This window comes from Molossus molossus, unplaced genomic scaffold, assembly GCF_014108415.1.
Source record: "Molossus molossus isolate mMolMol1 unplaced genomic scaffold, mMolMol1.p scaffold_m16_p_18, whole genome shotgun sequence".
Lineage (NCBI taxonomy): Eukaryota > Metazoa > Chordata > Mammalia > Chiroptera > Molossidae > Molossus > Molossus molossus.
This window is the reverse complement of record NW_023425353.1, coordinates 16,887,266-16,909,275: the sequence shown is the minus strand read 5'-3', so window position 1 is coordinate 16,909,275 and position 22,010 is coordinate 16,887,266. Positions and strand designations below refer to the sequence as shown.

Below are 22,010 nucleotides of genomic sequence, written 5' to 3'. Positions count from 1 at the left end.
TGGCTTGTAATTTAGATTTTCAGAGTTAATTAAAAGGAGCCTCAGGCCCTCTCAACTTCATTTCCACTTCCTCGCCTTTTAAAGAGACTTGAAAATGCCCAATGTTTTCATTATAGAGAAACAAATCATCAGTAACCATCGGATGTAAACTGCTGAGGAACCCCCAAAGACTCTGCTGCTCGCTGTCCAATGAGTCATTACTCTCTGTGATCCTGGTGCCCCTGCTGCCATGGCAACCAAATCCGGCTCTGGTCCTGCGTTCACACCTGACAGGGTGCTCATTTCCTGGGCATGACCTGAAAGGCTCTCTGGTTCAGTCCACTGACTACAAAAGGCCACAAGTTATCTATTGCTAGACAGGAAATGAAGAATGGCCACATCTTGGTTCCTAACTACATACACATGTACTTATGTGAAATGTGAGAGGCAACAGATAACGTAGTGGTTAAGAGGACAGACTCTGGAACCAGGGAGAATCATGTTTAAAGCCTAACTCAGACAGTTACTAGTCAGGTGACCCTTCTGAGCCTTACTTTCTCCACTTACAAAATGCACATACTAATGTCCTCAATCCTTTAATGAAATAAGGCAGATACAAAGTGTAGCACAAGCTTGGCTCCTGGCTAAGAATCAGTAAGTACTGGCTGCTATTATCATTATTATTATTATTATTATTTATCCCTAGAATATTTTTATTGAAGAAACTGTGGTTTGGAGAAGCAAGACTACTTGATTAGCTGCAGATAAAACCTGAAATGTGTTCTCTCCCTATCCCACCCCCAAAACTCTGAACACACCATCTCTTTAAATAGACTATCAAGAAAGAATTTATAAGGGAAACTCTCATTTTTTCAAAAAAGAAATTCTATCGCCCTAACATCGTGAAAAGCGACAGAACAAATCTATATTTTTTGCTTCCATATACCCTGCCTCTCTCTTTGGAATTAAAATTTAATTAGAACCTAAATTAACATGAGAACTTGCTGCCTTGAAGAGCTTATGAATTATTTTATTACTGAAAAAATGTCAGCATGAAGATTAGTCACTGGGGAAGTTGTTCCTTTATGACAGGCGAGGCTTGTGAGAGCAGGATGACCCATCAGGGAGACTGGTACTCAGTAACCAGGATAGTGCCCTGAAAAAAACCCAAAAACCCCAAACACCCACCACTCTGTATAAGGTCTTCAAAGTAAAAGTACTTGATTCATTCTAAGGTCAAAAGGATTGGCCAGGGCTAACCCACTTGGGAGACTCACTTGTTTAAAAGGGTTTTGTTTGTTTGTTTTTTTCACTTTTTCCTTTAGGGGGAAATAAATCAATTTTTCATGGGTCAAATGGGCTCTGACTTTTCTCATTTAAAGTCCACTAAGATGTTTATTTTGTTCTGTTAAAAAGACCAGAACTCAAACAGATGTACCCCTTGGTTTATAGTTCCCACTCGCAAGGACACATCTGCAGTTAAAAGAGGGAAAACATTTAACATCTAGTCAGCCTGATAAATAAGGACCATTTCTCATGAGGCCTGGCAACAATGAGCCAGTTGTTTAATTTTAGGTTGCTCCTCAACCTGCAAGTCCCCGTGTCATGTCTGAAGGACCCAGATAGCTGGCATGGTCTCACTTCCTTTGGCTATGTACTGCAAAAGGACTGCAAAAGCTACAAGATCAAGCCAATTTTCTAATAAAAATAACAAACATTTCCTTCAGAAAAAAATTAATAACAATGCAAATGCCTATACATTTGCTTCTGGTATAAACCGACAATTTGTACACTGTGTCTAAGGAAACCATGTCGCTCTATATTGCCATCTCATCAGAAACAGAGCAGCCACCATGGTAAGTCTGGAGTGTGGTCTCACTAGTCCCTTTGCTCCCATCAAAGCAATCCACAGACTCAGAAATTTAAGCATAGTGAGGCAAACCCTCTCTTCTCATTGTACCTTCTCTGTCTCCAGCTGTCTGGCTCTCTTTAGAGAAATTTCTTTGTGGGCTAAAGAAGTTAAAACATCTACCATGGCTTATAATAAAATGGAAGTCAAAAATATAAGATGAATGACCTCTCCTGAAATATTAAAGCACATTTTCTAAATTATTCATCTTAGAACATGACTTGCCTTTCATGTACCCTTGGGATATTTCAGCCTCAGGGCTAAAATGGGCTCCTGAACGAAAGCTAGCTAAGTCATGAGACCCTAAGTTTCTGGATCAAGGCAGTAATTGAGGAGCATAAGTTAGGAACTAGAAGGTTTTAGGAAGGTTCAAATACAAATTGAACTGGATAGAGAGAACTCCCACGGTGAGAGTAAAATTCATAATCTTCATAACACTCTCCAAACAGTGGAAAAACTATAACACTTGCTGTTGTGGCACCATCTGCTTGTTTTTCTAGATCACTATGTGGGTCAGAAGGAAGAGAGAACTAACCTTGTGTGGAAGAAGTCATCAAAGTAATCTGCTTTCATTACTTGCTTCCTAACCAATGGAAAACAGCTGGAACTAGGGAAGCCCACGCAAGCATTCACAGACGGAAACAGAAGCATACCATAGGAATGATGGGGACTGGGGCAAAATAGAGAGTACATGCCTGGTCAAAAATAAATCAAATGAGCAACTACCTTATGTACCCAATAAAACACAAATTCATCTCAGAACCATAAATTTAGAACCCCTAATCTAAGGTCCCAGCTGATTTAATTAGGAAAGGAAGGGGGTTATATTGGGATGAAAGTCAGCATAATACCCAGGCTCTCCTATGAAGTTGCTAAATATTAACAACATTTAGTTATCACCTTGTTTATGAAACTACATTTGACCATAAGAGTTTTATGACAGCCTGAATAAAATATTTTTTATGACACTGGCCAGTGTGGCTCAGTTGGTTGAGTATCGTCCCATGAACTGAAAAGTCCCAGGTATGCTTCTCAGTCAGGGCATGTGCCCAGATTGTGGGTTCAATCCCTGGTCGGGTGTGTACAGGAGGCAACCAATCGATGTTCCTCTCACACACCAATGTTTCTCCTCTCCTTTCCTCTCTTTCTCTTAAAAAATAAAAACATATTTAAAAAAATCTTTAAAAGCTTTTTTTATGGTAATAGACAGAAATATGTACCTAAATTTTTACTGGATTATATTAGTAATTGGCCTGAATTGAACATTAACTAATGTGACTTCATTTTATTGCAAAAGGGTATGTTATCTTTAAAGTATTTTTTTTAATCCTCACCTGAGGACGTTTTTTTTTGCATTTATCTTCAGATAGAGCGGGAGGGAGAGAGAGAGAGAAACATTGACGTGAGAGAGACACATCAACTGCCACACACACAACCCCAACCAGGGCCGGGGACAAATTGCAAGCGAGATACGAGCTCTTAGCGGGAACCGAACCTGGGATTCTCTGGTCCTTGGGCCCACGCTCTAACCACTGAGCCAAACCGGCCAGGGCAGTATTTATCTTTAAATGCAGTACATTTATAATAAGAAAAAAATTGTTTTCCTGTTTTGAAGAGATATAGCCTAACTATGATGATAACTTTTGCTAGTAATTTGCTTTTTTTTTTTTTTTTTTCCTGGTATGAAACCAGTGTTTGCTAAAAAAAAGAAAAAAAAAAAAATTCTACCTAAAATGAAACTCCATTTAAATCATTGAAATTTATCACCAGTCAAGACCAGAGAACTTTTCTTACCCAGCCCACGAGGATGGGACCGACGTGTTCAGTTGAGCCATCAGGCTTCCGAACATCTCGAAGCTGACTCAGGAGCTCTGGTAAACAAACAACATTTATTTTGTTAGGCATTCAAATACGAACAAGGCTGGATGTAGATTCTGAGTTACTAACATTATTACATAATCATGTCTTATACAAGTCATGATTATGTAATAATCATGACTTGTATAAGACAAGTCAATTAAGGCTGCAAGTCACAACTCATTCTGGGAACAAAATTATACCTTCATGTAGAGGAATTAGAGAGTCCAGTGTTCCAAAAATTTGATTCAACTCCTGTTCTGTCATTATGGAGAGTTTCAGCATGGGGTCATGATAAGCCTGCACAAGAACCACAAGAGATGGAAGCAAACATTTAAAACCAGAAGTAAGTTGTTAATGTAAATGGCTTCTGAGAGGCCCTAAAGAATAACAAAATATTTGGCTCTGCCCAACCACTTCTCCCATAATGCTGCAGCAGATGGGTGTGGCTGGAGCAGATGGGACTCCACCATTGCCTTGAGCCTTTTGTGGTTGTTAATAAACCAGAGTAAATTTTTACGGAGCTTTTTTTATTCTAGTATATCATAGATCTAGGAAAGGGCACAAATCCTAAGTATAGAGAAGATTTGATTTGTATGTTTTAAAAATTAACTTTATTACCACCTCTTATTAATGATAATTACACAACAGGAGCAATTATTCCCAGGGCACTGTAATAGAATACAGACTCAAATGGCACAGTTCCTGCCTTCAAGGAGATTTATAAAGATGGTTAGGAAGATAAGAAAACACAGGGGAATTTAAATATATGTTGAAAAAATAGTTCAAGATTAAAAATACGGGTCATGTCACATGGCAGCAAAAATTTATCAAATCATAACTGTTCTAGAGGGTCCGGGAATTAAAGTTGGAGTGGTCGAGGGAGATTTTTAAGACCAGCACAGAGAAGGAGGCAGTAAATATTGTTGAAGAATAACTGAGATTTGAGCTTGTTCCTAGAGGATGAGTAGACATGGATGGCTGAAAGAAAAGGGAAGGGTTTCCAGGAACATAGGACATCATAAGCAAAAGGATGGCAGTGAAACATCTTAAGGCACTTGGGTTTTGGAAATCTTTTTTTTTTTTTTTTTAATCCTCACCCGAGGATATTTTTCCATTTTTTGTACAGATAGAGTGGGAGGGAGAGAGAGTGAGAAACATCGACCTGAAGGGACACATCGAGTGGTTGCCACCTGCATGACCAACCAGGGCCGGGGACAAACTGCAACCGAAGTACGTGCCCTTAGCAGGAACCGAACCCGGGTCTCTCCGGACCGCAGGCCGACGCTCTAACCGCTGAGCCAAACTGGCCAGGGCAGGAAATCTTTTTTTTTTTAATCTTTATTGTTGAAAGTATTACAGATTCCCTCCCCCCCCCCCCCCCCCCCCCCCCGCTTTCCCCTCATTGAATTTGGTAAATCTTGATGCAGGATGGAGGAGTTGCACCTATGACCTATGACCAGCAAGATGTCTCCTAGAGTTAAATATCCTCCCCATCTTCCTCCTCTTTCCATCCTGCCTAGAACTTAGTTTCTGACCACCTCTCAGGAAGGTTCAGATGGGAGTTCATATGAGCAGAAAATTAGACTAAAGGACACTTCGAAGAAGGGAGGCATCTTTCTAACCCTGTGATTCTTTGAGGAGGCTGTATCTCAGAAGAAGTCTAGATTTTAGCCTCCAAGGGTGGGGGAGTCAGGAGTTGCTGGAAGGGATAGATGTTTGAGGAAGGTTTGTTGTCAAGACTAAAGAGGCTACAAAACATGGGTTTCATCTACCTTCCCACAAGGTAGTTAAAAATTAATTTCCATATTAAAGCCCCTCACTTACATGATAGTATGCAATTGACGCAACCATTTTATCAACTTATGAAATTCAAATGACTATTTCTAAGACACAGTTCCAGTTTCAGGCCATCTATACATTTTCTCCCATGGATAAGGAAACTTCTAGAACAACAAAACATACGTAAAGCTAGGCCTCCACCAGCACTTTCTGATTAAACTGAAGTATTCTTTGAGGTGCATCAGAAACATGCAGAGGACTCCTAAAGGTGCCACATCCAGAGAGCCTTCTTCTTTTGAGCCATTTTCTCACTGCTTGGTTTGTGCAGGTTATTCTCAATTTTGGATGACCCCGTCATAAAAACAGTGCTCATAAAGCACAATCATAGAATTGTGAAATTACTTAGAGGAAAAAAAAAAAGAAGTGATTCCCATGACCATTAGATTGAAATTTACCTTTTTCGCCAATTTCAAGTCCTCTATCAAGTCTTCTTCTCCTTGGGAAAGTTCAAAGATCGCCTGCAAGAAAAGATAAAACACATCCGCTGAAATCTTTCATTTATGAGACCAAATGCAAACAGTGCCGGTTCCAGAACTCACAGCTCCAAATCTACTTACTTATTAAGTATTTTTAAAGAATTCTTAAAAAGTTAAATTAACCTGCAGCAAATGCATCTAGTGGCTAAAACCTACAAGGAACAATTTTGCAAAACGTCTGAATAATGTGCGTATCTGTTTGTGGGATAAAGAGGTTCCATATATGTTTCCAATCCAACAAGTCATCTTTCATGTTATAGAACTTTGATGCAGCCAAACAAGAGGAAACTATTTTAGGTAAAATAAATCCGTGAGCCAAGGATATGAGTTTGTTGTGAGTGGCAATCATAGTAAATGATTCAGGGTCTGTTCTCAGTAATGGACATGGCAGTATTATTAATTGGGCCTTCCTTCTACTCAACATAAGGTGAATCTCAACAGAATATTTTATTCCTCTCAGCCACTTGTCCTGAGGCTGAAATTTTAGGAAGAATCTAATACTTTTATCACTCTAAATGTCTGGTGAAATTAATTCATTCTAAATTACTTCACAGCCCTACATAGCACAATAAATAAAATTATAGGAGCCAGTTATGTGCAAGAGTGTGTACAGAGACCATTTCTAATTTGGCTCTATTAAGGTATCAGCATTTAAAAGCTATGGTGTGCAGAACACTCTTTCACTCCTCTGGGAGTCTAAATTGTGGCAAATATTACATTATTAAAAGACTATGTGGTGCTAGTTTGAGGACTACTACATTTCTCTTAGACTACAGGGAAGAAGTGAGCAGGGTGGAGAACACCCTCCATTTTTGGGTCGGTGGAGTGCGGGACACCAAGTGTGCTCTCAGCAAACAGGTGGAGGCAGAATACTCGCTGGGGGACAGTCCATGGTGTCCCTCCCAAGGCCCAGTAAGGCCATGATGCCATGCCCTCCTGATACTTTATTTTGTTTAACCTTTTATTTTGAAATAATTATAGACTCATATGGGAAGTTAAGACAATAATACAGAGAGGTCCTGTACATGGAATACTCAGCTTCCCCCAATGGTGGCATCTTACATAACCATAGAGCATTATCAAAACCAGGAAATGGACTGGCACAACATAATTAACTAGCTTGTACTTGGACTGTTCTCAGATTTCCTTGTACATTTGTTTTGCTAGAGCTCACGTACATAGGCCTGATTGTCTGACTGACCACATGTGACCCCCAGAAGAGGAAAATCACAGAACTCCACATTGGGATTTGCACACTGTGGTGGGGCAACACAGTGTCACTGTGAAGACCAAGGGCTTTGGAGTAGGACAGGACCTGGATTCAAAAGCTGGCTCGGTAACTTTCTAGGTGGGTGACCTTGTGCTCATTGTGCCTTGTTATTTTCCTCACCTGAAGGTTGCACAAGTAATATATACACACTATTAATACTTGGAAAACATAGAAAAGTATAAAGAGGAAACATTTTGAATGCTCATAATACCATTATTAAGGTTTTCCCATATTTCCTCACAAGATATTTTCAGTGCAAATAAATGCTTTATTTATTCTTTTTTTTTTTTAATTAATCCTCATGGGAGGATATTTTTTCCATTGAGTTTTAGAGAGAGACTGAAAGGGAGGGAGGGAGGAAGAGAGAGAGAGAGAGGGAGGGAGGGAGGAGGAGGAAGGGAGAGGGAGAGGGAGAGAGAAACATTGATGTGAGAGACACACATTAATTGGTTGCCTCCTGTACAACCCTGATTGGGGCTGGGGATCAAACCTGCAACCCAGGTATGTGCCCTTGACAAGGAATCAAGCCCTTGACCCTTCTGTACACTGGTTGACACTCAAACCACTGAACACACCGGCCGGGGCTATTTGTTCTTTTTTAATAGATAATACATTGACATGGTTCAAAATTTACAGTGGCACAAATTCACAGTTAGTGAAAATTTTCCCTCTCACTTCCTTCCAACCACCCAGTTCTCCTCTGAGGAGGCAATGTTACCAGTTCCTGTGTGTCCTTAAAGAAATGTTTATGGTTTTATAAGCAAATATATACATATACACACATACATTCATTTTTTCTTCTTCTTTTATATAAATGGTAGCATACTCTACACCCTATTTTGTGCCTTGCTTTATCCACTTAGCCATTCAATACATATCAACACTTTCTATGTGTTTCTACAGCTATACAGTATTCCATGTATGGACATTCATTATTTAACCAGTCCCTGGTAATAGATCTTCAGGGTCTTTCTGCACTATTATAAACATACAGTGATGAATAAGCTTACATATACATCTTTTTATCTGTGTATAAGTGCACCTGGCAGATAAATTCCTAGAAAAGAACTGCTGAGTCAAAACCCAGAAAGTGTTCAAGTACTCCCTTTTCCAATGTCAAGTTCTCTTCAGAAATAGAAATTCCAAGGATTTCACTAGATGATATACATTTGAAGAGCTTAGCACAGCCTGGCACATGACGAACTCTCTATAAAGGGTAATGTGATCATAGCATTTAGGGCTAATGAAAACTTATAGGGAATAAAATTAACTGCATTTCCTGCAAAACTGAATCAAAGTTTCATTAACTGGATATTTTAAAATATTCTAGAAGTTGCTATCAAAATACAACTAAATGATTATGATTATTTTTGTCAATTCCTGGATCTGAAATAGACATTTCCCAATTCTTTGTAAATTCAGATTTTCACATCAGTTTCTTTTTAAAGCAGGGACCACACCCACCCAGCTGAATGCTGGTTCCTCAGTTCCTTAAAAGTCTGACACCCCCATTGGTCCTTCTACAAATGCCATAGAGAACTGATTTGGGGGTGGGTGTAGACCACACTTTGGCTCTTGCCTGCAGTGCGCCTGCCTCCAGACACATGGCCAACTCTGTGGGTCCCAAGCCTACCTCCTGACGTTTGATTTCCTTGGACGGAAGCATCTGATTGACGCACACATCGAAGGTCTCACTCCACAGCTTGCTGTCTCGTCGTTTGGTGCTCGAGGGAGCGGCATTTCTGGTCCAGGGCCGGGGGGTGAGGATGTCAGGACGGCTCTCGCTGCGGAAGCTAATGGAACGCTGAACAATAAGAAAAAGAAACCGTCACGGGGGCAGTAGCAGGACTGGGTGGATCGTTTGAGCAGCTTCCTGTCCCTGACAGAACATAAATCAGACATCTGCAAGAAAGAGAGGACAATGTCACAAGTCCTTTTGGGAAGAAGGGCATTGTCTTGGGCCTACGTGCTAAGGAAAACTGGGCAAGGGGCTGCTTTCGCACTTGTGCTGGGAGGATCCACGACCTGGATAAAGCACAGCAACATGCACAAAGGGCTCTACTTTTTTCCGTTAAAAATCCACACCTCAGAAGAACAATGATTAACAGTAGATGTCCTTAAAACAAATTCTGGCCGGTGCTCCCACTCTCCTCCTTCTAGGAACAGAATCCCACTATCTTTGGTATCCTGTCTCACTAACTTTGGTCGGGCTCCCCAGACCTGACCAATCAGAGTACTCCTCCACCCTGGTTCTGGGAAGGGCATAGATCCCTTGAAATTTGTTACATGAATCATAGGAGAAAAAGTGAAAGACTATTCTTTTGGGATTGTGAGCTCAAGGGTTAACATAAGCTGAAGTTTCTTGCAGTAACTCTTTCTGGTCACAAAAAAAGAGTCTGTGTGATATAGGACAGAATAAAGGGACACACAGAATGAAGCATGGAGAGAGACACCAGTAGAGGGACAGAAGGTCCCTCTATTAGAGTCCCTGGATCCCACTGTGCTTGAAGCTAGGAACAGCCACTCTTAGATTAAGGGGCTAATACCTTTCCCTTTCTGTTTACATTCATCTCAGTTGAGGTTCTGTCAACTTAAAAGTACCAACTAATATACATACTAAATATCAAGCAAATGATGCCTGTCCCTAACTTATTTTCTTATTTTCCAAAGAGGTCCCAGTAGATATTGGGGTGGTCTAACTACCCAAGGTGCACCCTTGTCACTGAAACATGCTACCATACTGCTTTCTCCTGACAAACACAAATGATAAAGAAGAAAATTGTGAGCATCATATTCAGCCTTCAGCCTGGAAGATTTCAACACACTTATTGGAAACTTTGCTAAAGCAATGAGGCGTTGCTGTGCTAAAAAACCACATTCTTATTCAGCAAGTGCTCCCTGCCATGGCAGTGGCCACAGGTCTGTAGCCTTCAGTGTGAAGTTCCAACTCTTCAGTTTGGCACAGAATGCCTCTTGTAATCTGACCACAGTATGTGTATGTACATGTATATGTATGTATGTATGTATGTATGTATGTATGTATGTGTGTGTGTCTGGTATTGCCTCCTGCCACTCACCCATTCTCTAGCCCTGGGAGGGTATTGCTAGCCCTACCAGGCTATCTGCCATTCCCTGAATGCATCATGCTTTGCCATCTGCTGTGCTTCCTTCAAGAAATCTTCTCTTCCTAGAAAGCTTTTCTTTTCACTTCATAGCTGGTTAACTCCCAACTGTCCTCAGGATATAACTCAAACACCTCCTCTAGGATGGTTTTACCCATGTTCTCCCATCCTCTCCCAGAGCAATTTGGACATACAACTGATATAGTAACAATCACATTTTATTATACTTCGTGGTCACCTGCTCTGAACTATAAACTTCCTAAGGGCAGGAACTGATTTTGCATGCAACATACGTTCCATCATCACTAAGACATTATGAGGTAGCTTCCAAATATTTTGAGATTCAACAATAAAATTTATAAAAGTAAAGAAAATTTAAGAGAACTACTAACATAAGGGCATTGTTGAATAAGTTATAATTTGTCTACTTGATGGAATATTATCTAGCCATTAAGACAATTCTGAGATAATTTTAACAGCTAAAAAATCCCTTCTATGTAAAATCAAGATTAAAATCTGTATATGGACACTGTTTATAATTATGGAAAATGTACATGAGTAGAGACATAAAGGGGGCGCCACGCAATTCTATGGTTTTTGCCTGATTACATTATAGGTGATTTTTATTCTAGTTTACACATTTTTATAATTCAAGAAAAATGAATAAACGAAAAATACAAAAAGAAACTTCCAAGGGGCATCAGGGTATTGCCAGCAGGAAGCCAGCTCTGTTTGCAAGTAGCAACGCAGCTCCTCAGGCTGGCACAGGCATCTGTGAGTGGCTGGGCTCATTAATGAGCTCATGTTTGCTAGACCAGCCCTGGGCCAGTCAAGAAAGTACTTGCTCCAAATACGCAGTTCACTAATGGTATCTCACAAATCCTTGAGATCTCTTGAAAACAGGCCCTTATAAAACAGGGACCAGACTAATGCTTGCAGATCCCCAGCACTCAGAATCAATTAGCCACAGGCACGGAAAGGTCAAAACAAGCCAAGTGAGTCATCGAATAACTCACTCATCTCAGTCAGTGGTTCTGATGCCAGCCTGGGGGGATGGGGGAGTTAAAGAGCAGAAAGAGAGGAACACACAAAAAAAGATTCAAAACGAAAGACATTTTCCACTTTCACTTGAGAAAATCAACCTCCCACCTGTTTGTTTCAGTGCCTGACCAACTTCCAACTCCCTCCTCCCTACCACCATAAAGTTAGTAATTTATGCTAACTTTACATTTTCATACATTAAAAAAGTATATAAAATTAAGTACAAATCCCCTCATTTTTTCAAGTCCACTTCCCAGAAGTAAATGCTATTAAGTTTGTTCTAGATCTTGCAAACCTTTTCTACGCATTTGCTAACATTCACAAAAAACAGAATGTTTTCTTTTCATTTAACAATATGTCTTTCCATGTTAGTATATAAGACTCATGCTTTAGCCCTGGCCGGTTTGGCTCAGCGGTTGGAGCGTCAGCCTGCGGTCTGGAGAGACCCGAGTTCGGTTCCCGCTAGGGGCATGTACCTCGGCTGCAGTTTGTCCCCGGCCCTGGTTGGGTCGTGCAGGTGGCAACCACTTGATGTGTCCCTTTCACGTTGATGTTTCTCTCTCCCTCTCCCTCTCCCTCTATCTGAACAGAATATCAAAAAAAGTGTCCTCGGGTGAGGATAAAAAAAAAAAAAATAAGACTCATGCTTTAAAAAATAATTTATTGAGGTGAAATTTCACATATCATAAAAGTAACCAATTTTCAAGTGAACAATTCAGTGGCCTTTAGTACATTTACAATATTGTACAACCACCACCTTTACTTAGTTCCAAAACATTTATTACCCAAAGTCACTCATTCTTTTTTTCCCCTCATCCAAGGGTATGTTTATTGATTTTAGAGAGAAAGAAAGAGATGGGTGGAAGAAGAGAGAGAAACAGTGATGTGAGAAACAACGAACAATGATTGTCTGCCTCCCTTATGCGCCTGACCAGGAATAGAACCTGCAATCTAAGTATATGCCCTGCCCGGGAACTGAACCTGCAACCTTTTTGATATACAGGATGTCACTCCAACCAACCGAGCCACTCGGCCAGGGCTCACTCATTCTTTTAATGGCTGCACAGTTAGTATCCCATGTGTGGATGGATCACGTGGATTCAAACAAACTCTAACCGATGGACATTAAAATCGTTTCCAGTGTCTGGGTATTACAAAAGGTGCCTCAGTGAACATCCTTTATGTATCTGTGCAGGCACTTCTGTAAGGCAGATTTCTTAAGTAGAATTCCTTGTCTAAGAAAATCAACATTTTAACATTTGATATGTACTGCCCAACTGACCTCTAAAAAGTCTGTTCCCAGAAAGGTATATGACATGACAGTATGCCTTTTCCAGACTCTCAACAATAATATATTATATAGAAAAAACAACTATATATCCTAAATTAGTTTCATGTTTTGAAGATAAGATGGAGCATATTTTTATGTATTTCTCAGAGAACTGGAGATTTCCTCTGCTGCAGTCTGAGTAAATAACGAGATGTGAGCTATACTAGGTGAGCTCTATTGCTAAGAATTCCTCCTTTTGTGCTTCCTTAGTGATTGCAGGGCTTGGATACTAAGGTGGAAGGGATGGGACAAAGTTCATCATATGTTACAGAGGGGCCATTATGTGCCTCCCAAGCTTAGCACTTCTGATGAGTTCTCTCTGACCCTCACCAGCCACCCTGCAAGGTGGGAGTTTATTCCCATTTTATAAGGAAACTGAAGCTCAGGGAGGCTAAGGCACTTGCCCAGGCAGGATTCAAAACCAAAGATCTGTTTGGATCCAAAACCTCAGCTTTTCCTACTATGGGGGCTGTCCCTGCTGTTTACATGCATTGTGGGGAGGTCTCAGTGAGATGGGACCCCGCCTTCGAGGAGTTTAAATCTAGTTAAGGAAAGGGAATGCATTTGCTCATTTGTTGTAGGAATAATGACTAAGTGGCACTTTGACCAATCAAACTTCAGATTCACACCTTTAGTTAGGCTGGATTAAAACAAACATTTTTTTTTTTTTTATCTTCACCTGAGGACATTTTTCCACTTTTTGTTCAGACAGAGTGGGAGGGAGGGAGAGAAAGAGAGAGAGAGAGAGAGAGAGAGAGAGAGAGAGAGAGAGAGAGAAACATCAACATGAAGGATACACATCGAGTGGCTGCCACCCGCATGACCAAACCAGGGCAGGGGACAAATTGCAACCAAGGCACCTGCCCTAAACGGGAACCAAACCCGGGTCTCTCTGGACCGCAGGCCAATGCTCTAACCGCTGAGCCAAACCGGCCAGGGCAAACATTTTGTTTTTTTAAACTCCACTTAGAAAGGGGAAGAATCCCAAAGAAGCAATAAAGAACGCTGGTCAGGTGTGTGGTGAGTAGCTGGCTGGCCCTTGAGACAGCTTACAGCTAACTGCCCAAGCCATGGGTGGGTGTTTGTGACACCATTGACCACACATCACAACCTATACACCCCTAACAATCACTAATACAACTGAGCACAATTAGATAAGAGGACTGAAATTGGGGAGGAGCATGTGACTACTGCTAGAGAAAAGCCACGCTCCTTCGCTCCTTAGGTGCCCCTGACACTGCCCATTCCCCTCTCCCCATGCTATGTTGTGAATCCTAACCTGAGGATGTTTTTCCATTGATTTTAGATAGGGAGGGAGAGAGAGGGAAAGAGAGAGAGAGATCAATGTGAGAGAGACACACCTACTGGTTGCCTCTCGCAAGACCCCGACCAGGGCTAGGGATGGAACCTTGCAACTCAAGTACATTCCCTTAACTGGGAATCGAACCCATGACTCCCTGGTCAGCAGGCTGACACTCTAACCACTAAGCCAAACTGGCCAGGGCTCTGTGCTATTTCTCTCTCTCTCTCTCTTTTTTTTTTTTTTTACCATGTGCCATATGATGTCATTTACTATTTGTTTCTGACATATCTGTTTCCTCCTAATAGAAGGTAAGCACCATGAAGGCAAGAATATCTGTTCTGTTCACTGATGGATTCATCAGCAACTGGCACAGAATAGGACCTCAACGATTCTGCCTAATGAGTGAATGGCATCCGGTATGTGCTGGACACTGTGAGGGGAGCTTTAGAGCCATGCTACACCTACAAAGTAAGGATTCCTACCCATTTTACAGATGGGAAACTTGAGCTCAGAGAGGGTGATACTTTGCTCAGGGTCATGTAGCTAATAAATAGTGCTCCAGAATTTAAGCCTAGGTCAATGGTGAACTCAGAATGACACCCAGGTCTGGTCTATTTCAGTCCAATCCCCACCACCCCAATTTTTAACCAATATCCTATCCTGCTTCCCCTAGAGTAAGATTCAAGTATGGTGAGGTATGTGTGCCCAAATAAAAAAAACTTGGGGCTATTTCTCAGTCCACGGCAGGTATTCTCAACCTTGTGACCATTAACATTTTGGACTAGAAAATTATTTCTTGTGAGGGGTTATCCTGTGCATTATAGGATGTTCTGTAGTATGTTCACCTCTAATTGCTAGATGCCAGTCGTGCCCCACCCATTTGACAACCTAAACATGTCTAACATTGCTGAATGTCCCCTGGGGTGAGAAACACTAGTGTGTGGTGACCAGAAGGGGCTCACTTCGGAGTAAGGGACCCAGCCTTGGGAGGGATTGCATACAAAATAGAAACACATACACAGATCCCCCGCCTGGGATGAAAAATGTTCCAAGCAAAGAGTTTCCATGAGGGAACCTAGCTAGTGACCTAGCTAATAAGTCAAAACCCAAAGCTCATAATTACTGGCAGCTAAAATAATAATGGCCATAACAGGCAAAGATAATGCAGATTTAGGAAATGGGTGCTTGTGTCTGTGCTTGAGCTGGATATGTGGAAAAGATGCTGCAGGTGCCAAGGGGGCTGTCGGTCAGGTGGGGGCACGTGTCAGAGGAAATGTAAACCCAGCAGGTGAGGCATGATGGAACAGGTCTGGTTTGTCAATGCTGCCTGTTCAGCAGGGTGCTCCCTCACTCTTTCCAAAAAACAGAAGGTCTCTACAGCCAAAGATAACATGCTCCAAAAAAAGAGTTCTAGCCAGGAACTTCTTTATGCTTACCATTGCTATTTTGTAACAAATGGCTTATTATTAAATGGATTGGAAGTTAGGGTGGGGCTGTAAGAAGAAAACTCATTTCTATGCTGCTGCTACAATGGGTTAAACCAAAATGTACAGTGGCTATGGGTGGGACCAGAAAATGTTCTCCAACAGCATACTGGAAAAGTTTCTAATATAAGGCTTGATTAGAACAATGAATTTAAATGGACAAATAACACTTTCCAGCTGTGTGGCCTCCATCACATTTGACCTCCATGCTAATCCTGGGAGAGGCACTGGGCAGGTTCTTGTATTTTGCCTCCTTTTAATAGACGAGAAATCGAAGTATCAGAGGATTAAAGTGACTGGCACAAGGTAAGTGTTGGAACTGGATCTGAGTCCAGTCTTTTGACTACAAAACATGGATTTAAGTTAAGAATGCAGGCTTTGGAGTAAAACAGACATGGCTTCAAGTCAACTCAGTAGCTGAGGGAACTTGGAAAAGTTAATCCCTTTGGCTCTCAGTTTCCTCAAGTGTAAAAGGGGCCTGGTAATAAGCATCTCATAAAGTTGTAGTGAGCATTACATAAGAAAAAGTACATCAAGGGCTTAGCCAAGTACCTGGTACATGGTCAGTAGGAAATGGATGTACTTATCATTGTTATTATTCCACTGACTGCACTGCCACCATTAGTGCTTATTTATATGTTTTCATTCATTAGCAAACAGCAGACATATCTCTGAACTACTTGGATCAAACAGCTCCTTGAGGGACCTTCATTAGGATAATTTATAGGAGGAGATAGCCTAATATGAACAATAGAGATGAAACAAATTACAGTGTAATTGTAAAATGGAACATTATATAGTTGTTAAAAACATTATTTTTGAGAGAAACTTAATGACAGTGGGATGCTCTCACATGCAGAGTTAAGTAAGAGAAGAAAGATTCCTATTTAAATACAAAATGTTAATAGGTGTTACCCCAGATGGTGAGATTATGAGTGATTTTTAGTTTCATTTTCATACTTCTCTCTGTTTATTTTCCAGGTTTTCCATAATGAAGAGATATTAACTAAGAAAAACAAAACCAGTAGACAAAACCAGCAAGACTGTGAACACTGAGTTCAAGGTGATGCTTTAAACATACAATCACATACACAGACTCTGGTTTAAATTAATGCACATTAAAAACATAGTAGCCCTGGCCTGTTTGGCTCAGCGGTTGGAGCTTTGGCCTGTGGACCAGAGAGTCCTGGGTTTAGTTCCCGCTAGGGGCACACACCAAAAAAACAAACAAACAAACAAAAACATGGTAAAAGGACACCTGATCAACTCACAATCAATAAATCTCAAACCCCACAGACCCAGTGCAAGGAGAACCTTTCTGCAGTTGGGATGAATGAAAAGCTGAAGAAAATATCTGGTTCAGGTATGGGGAAAACATTGTATAATTTGCTTAGTGTAAGCCAAAAATTAGGAAGCCTTCCTGAGACTTAGGGTAGCAGTCCAACCTCTTCATTGGGTACCATAAAAAAGCTTTTGTACAATTATTTATATATATATGTATATTTTGTTGTTGTTATTGTTAATCCTCACCCTGAGGATAGTGGAAGGGAGGGAAGGAAGGAAGGAGAGAGAAACATTGATGTGAGAGAGACACATCGACTGGCTGCCTGCTGCATGACCCAGACCGGGTCTGGGGATCAAACCTGCAATCCAGATGTGTGCCCTTGACTGGAATCGAACCTGCAACCCTTCAGTCCACAGGCTGATGCTCTAACGGCTGAGCCAAAGCAGCCAGGGCTACAATAATATTAATGATAAAATATTCCATAAGCTAACAGAGCAATGCTGACTCCCTGCCACCCAGGGAAAGAGAGAGAGAGGATCAGCAATGAAGTGGGATGACCCAGACTGACAATCTTGCCATTATGTTTAATCCTGGCAAACTGCAGGCTTTATCATGATCAAATGAACTTTTTCAAAAGCCTACTCTAGGAGAGGCACTGTGAACATCCTACAGAATCCCAGCTCCTGCATTTACCGGCTATGTGTCTTTGGGTACATTTTTCAGCCTTCAGGGTCGTCCCCGATTAAGTGGTGATGAATCCTACCTTGCATTGTTATGAAGGAGATGAAATGAAGCCATGAATATAAAGTACTTTACATGGAACCTGGTTCATTACGCCTACTCAACTGATGGAGTTGTTATTACTAAATTAGAATTGACAAGTTTTCAATTATAATTGTCAACTATTACAATGATTTAACTATTTTTCTAAGAATAGTAAAGATGGGCAGAAAGTCAGGAGTTCCCCTTGACATGGAATAGAGGTCACTTCTCAACTACACCCTTACCTTCCAGATCACAAGGCAGTATAGTCGGCCCTTGTTTATCGCGGTTAATCAGTTCCAGACTCTACCACAATAAATGAATTTCCGCAAAACAGGATTCTTTATTTATATACTGTGGTTTCTGGTTGCTTATACATGTGCACACACCAAGCTTGTTTCTGTATCTGTGAAATAACTTAGGACCAAACACTTTTGTCATTTATAGAAAGTGTATGACCTTGGACCAAGCGAAGTGTGAGGTCCTTGGAGAAGAAAATTATGGGTTCCAGCTCATGGAAATTAAGCAAATATACTTGGTACTCTTTCTGCGTATTTCCCATATCTCACTCCTTCCTCAAATTTGAAATGCCCTCTCTCCCCTTCATCCTCCTCATCTCTGAGCCATTCCAGGCCCAACACGAATCCCTACACTCTTCCTTCAACCCCTGTCCCCAGGCCATTACTAAGCATCCTCTCTCTAGTATATTTATCACATAAGATTTTCAAATCTTATACATTTTTATCTGGTTGCAAAGGTAATATTACAGGGTAGGGCAAAAGGAGGTTTACAGTTGTTCATATGGAAAATAATATAATTAATAAACAATAATACAAGAATAAACTGTTTTTGCATACTCACAACTGTAAACCTACTTTTGCCTCACCCTGTATTTTAAAAATTCAAGCATGATAGAAATATATAACATAGAAAATGAAAGTCAATAGTCTCAGCCTTTTATTTTTTCTCAACTAATTTGTAATTCTATGTAATGGGGAAAAAGGAGAACCAAGACAGAAAACAATAGAACTGTAAAAGTCTCTTATAATGGTATAGCCAAGGGATAACCAATATAAAAAATTTGATGATTTTTCTGGTGTTTCTTATATATATACTATTATGGGCGTGCATGGGAGGTTTTCTCCAAAAGTGAACAGATGACACAAATATAAAGCTGGATAGACAGGGAATAACACCAAATTAGTCTCAGAGAGTATATGTTATGTGGTTATACCTAAAATAAGACTGGAAGGGAATTATTAAAATATTAACGGGATCATTTTAGTGTGGAAGGCTATATGCGTTCTTTCTCTTTCTTCTTTTATGTATTTTTCCATAATGAACCTATACTTTCATAACTTTTTTTAATCCTCACTAGAGGACACTTTTGTATTTATCTTCAGATAGAGTGAAAGGGAGAGAGGGAGGAAGAGAGAGAGAAAGAGAGAGAAACATCGACGTGAGAGAGGCATATTAAGTGGTTGCCACCCACACGACCCCAACTGGGGCCCAGGATGAACTGCAACCAAGGTACGTGCCCTTCGTAGAAACCGAACCCGGGACTCTCTGGTCTGTGGGCTGACACTCTAAACGCTGAGCCAAACTGGCCAGGGCTATACTTTGATAATTTAAAAAAAGTCCAGCCTTGGCCATTTGGCACCGTGGTTAGAGCGTCAGCCCGCAGACCAAAGAGTCTTGTGTTTAATTACTGTCAAGGGCATGTACCTCGGTTGCAGTTCGGTCCCTGGCCCTGGTTGGGGTGGTGGGGGAGGCAACCAATTGCTGTGTCTCTCTCATGTTGATGTTTCTCTCTCTCTCCCTCTCCCACTCTGTCTAAAAGATAAATGGAAAAAATATCCCTGGGTGAGGATTTAAAAAAAGTTCAGCCCTGGCCGGTTTGGCTCAGCGGTTAGAGCGTCCGCCTGCGGTCCCGAGAGACCCGGGTTCAGTTCCCGCTAAGGGCACGTACCAGGTTGCAGTTTGTCTCCGGCCCTGGTTGGTCGTGCAGGTGGCAGCCACTCAATGTGTCCCTTTCACGTCGATGTTTCCCTCTCTCTCTCTTTCCCTCTCTCTCCCTCCCATTCTGTCTGTACAAAAAAAATGGAAAAATGTCCTCGGATGAGGATTAAAAAAAAAAAAAAGTTCATATTCAAAGAGGCAGGGCTCAATCACAGTGTAATGAACACAGCATTCCACAGCATGCACTGGACTCTAATGAGTCCGCCAGGTGTGCACAGCTGTGACGGGGAGGTGACTGGCCAATGGGAGGAAGGTGAGCTTGCCTTCCTCACTCCACAGGAGAAGTGCATGCAGATCCCTCTTGGAGCTGGGCCGGATTATCCTCCCGGCAGGCTAGTGAGAGGATTTATGGGCCCAGAGGGATCCAGACATCTGTGCTCCATCTACCAGCAGCGCTAACCTCCCCAGTCAGAAGCAGACGGAGCGCCATGAAGTCGGCTGTCCCTCTCTGACTTCCACAAATGCCGCCTTTGTGCTTCGCCCGAGCCCCCAGTCCATATGGGGCACAGGGGAGGAAGGAGAGAACAAGTTCTGCAGTGTCTTGCCGAGCTGCTGCAAGCACCACTCATTGGTGACTGGTTTTTAACCTCTCTGGAAGAGCCTCCAGCCCCACGCTCTCCTGATATCCTCCTGAGGAGCCAGAGGAAGGGCTGCTAAGTGCTCCGTTATTGATTGAAGCATCATGTTTGGGTTTCTGGGCCTCACTCATCTCTTCTTCTGTAATAAAAGGAGCCCAATGTGTCTATAACTGGACATCCAAAGGAATAAATATGGCTCTAAGGTGCCAGGAGTCAGGGGCAAGGGGTACTGCGACAGAGAACCAAGCTGCTCAATCACAGCCTTGAGTTGTTTTTGGAAGTAGAAAGGGTTTATATACACATGGGTGAGAAGTGAATTCTGAGAGGCGTGGGACACTCCTTATTCTCTGTTCCTCTGCTTTTAGAATAAGCAAGACCACAGTAGGCAAAATGGAAAAGGATGTGCAGTTGGCCCACTGAGTACCCCTTTGGGACTTCCCTTTCCCCTTCATCCTCTCTGCTTCTCAGGCTACATCAACATCCTACCCCATTCTAGCTGGTGAGAGAAGCAGTAGTCACGAGATGACTACCGAGATGCTAGGGCTGGAAGTGATTTTGCGAACTTGCACTGCATGCACCGAGTTGACTGCTGGAAACATTTGGGGGGAAATGGCATTCTTTGCAAACGTGGCTGTCTAACACTGGGCATATTTTCATTGCTGACCCTTTAATGACGCACTCACAACACGAGTGCATTGCTTAAGTACTCTCTGTGTATATGTGCATATTATGAATAACTATTCTACTTCTACTGTGTTGTTTCTGTCCATAAACGGAGCCTGGAGTTAGCTATATATCATGATATTTGAAAATAGTAAATAAAACATTATTTTGCTACAAAAAATCTTTGAGGTTTTAGAAACTAATCTCCACATGTCAGATCCCTCCCTTGGGTGTTGCTTTCTCATCCTTGCTTGGCCTCAGTCTGTTGGATTTCAGACATGGCTTGATTTCTTTCTGTCCCAGTTCTCTAGGTCAATGCAAATTGTCAAGGTGATCAAATATTTCCTGCAGTGTTCCTCGTGTAGGATCTGTGCACAGCAGAAACAGGAGAAAAAGAAAGAAAGGTTGCCTGGAAAGCCAAAGGAAAGGTTTAGAAAGAATGACAACGGGGACATTTTTAGGTGATAGTTGGCTGGCTACTCAGGTCCAGCTCAATACTGTCGTGTCGGAACAGAAGTCCAGCACTGCCAAGCCTTCCACTTCTTCAAGAGAAGTTAGAAGGCCAGATTCTTACATACACTGTTTTGATTTTTAAATGTTAGCTCAAAACACTATACAGCCAAACAAAACACAACTTGAGGGCCAGCTGTGGCCATGAAGTTGCCTGAAAGCATCTCTATCTAGAATGTAAGCAACATGAGGGCAAGAAGTAGAGCCTGGTGCATAACGAGGCCCCACTCAATTTGTGGGATGAGTGAGGCCCTTCCTTGGGCAGAGGTGGACTCTCCTAGGAGAAACAACGGGAAGAGATGGCTGACAACATGGAGGTCTCATAATCAAGGGAGCACGGAGTGGGGTACTATAGAGTGAATGAATGAACTTGAGCCATGGCCACTGGGATGGAAAGGAAAGGGTGAAATAGCAGTAGACAGGCTAAAGAATTTTCAAAAAGCAGAACTCAGCAAAAGACCAGATGTGCAGGACTAGGGCGGTGATGAATCTTCCAGGGGAAGCCTGCAATGAACTTGGCCAGAAGGCTGAGGGAGGTCACGGGGGAGAGAAGGTAAACACATTTTTCTCCACTAGCTTC

The 22,010-nt window shown here is 41.7% G+C and overlaps 1 protein-coding gene across 3 annotated transcripts in view; it reads right to left on the bottom strand.

Annotated features, from left to right (window-relative positions):
• The window catches only part of ARHGEF3 (Rho guanine nucleotide exchange factor 3), a 286,293-nt gene that overhangs the window by 17,824 nt on the left and 246,459 nt on the right, over window positions 1-22,010 (bottom strand). For all 3 annotated transcript variants that reach the window (XM_036266162.1, XM_036266163.1, XM_036266164.1), the window contains 4 exons: window positions 8,967-9,137; window positions 5,983-6,045; window positions 3,949-4,045; window positions 3,683-3,759 (listed from right to left, as the gene is read on the bottom strand). In XM_036266162.1, the coding sequence (XP_036122055.1) occupies window positions 3,683-3,759; window positions 3,949-4,045; window positions 5,983-6,045; window positions 8,967-9,137 (408 nt within the window). The remainder of the gene's footprint in view (window positions 1-3,682; window positions 3,760-3,948; window positions 4,046-5,982; window positions 6,046-8,966; window positions 9,138-22,010) is intronic.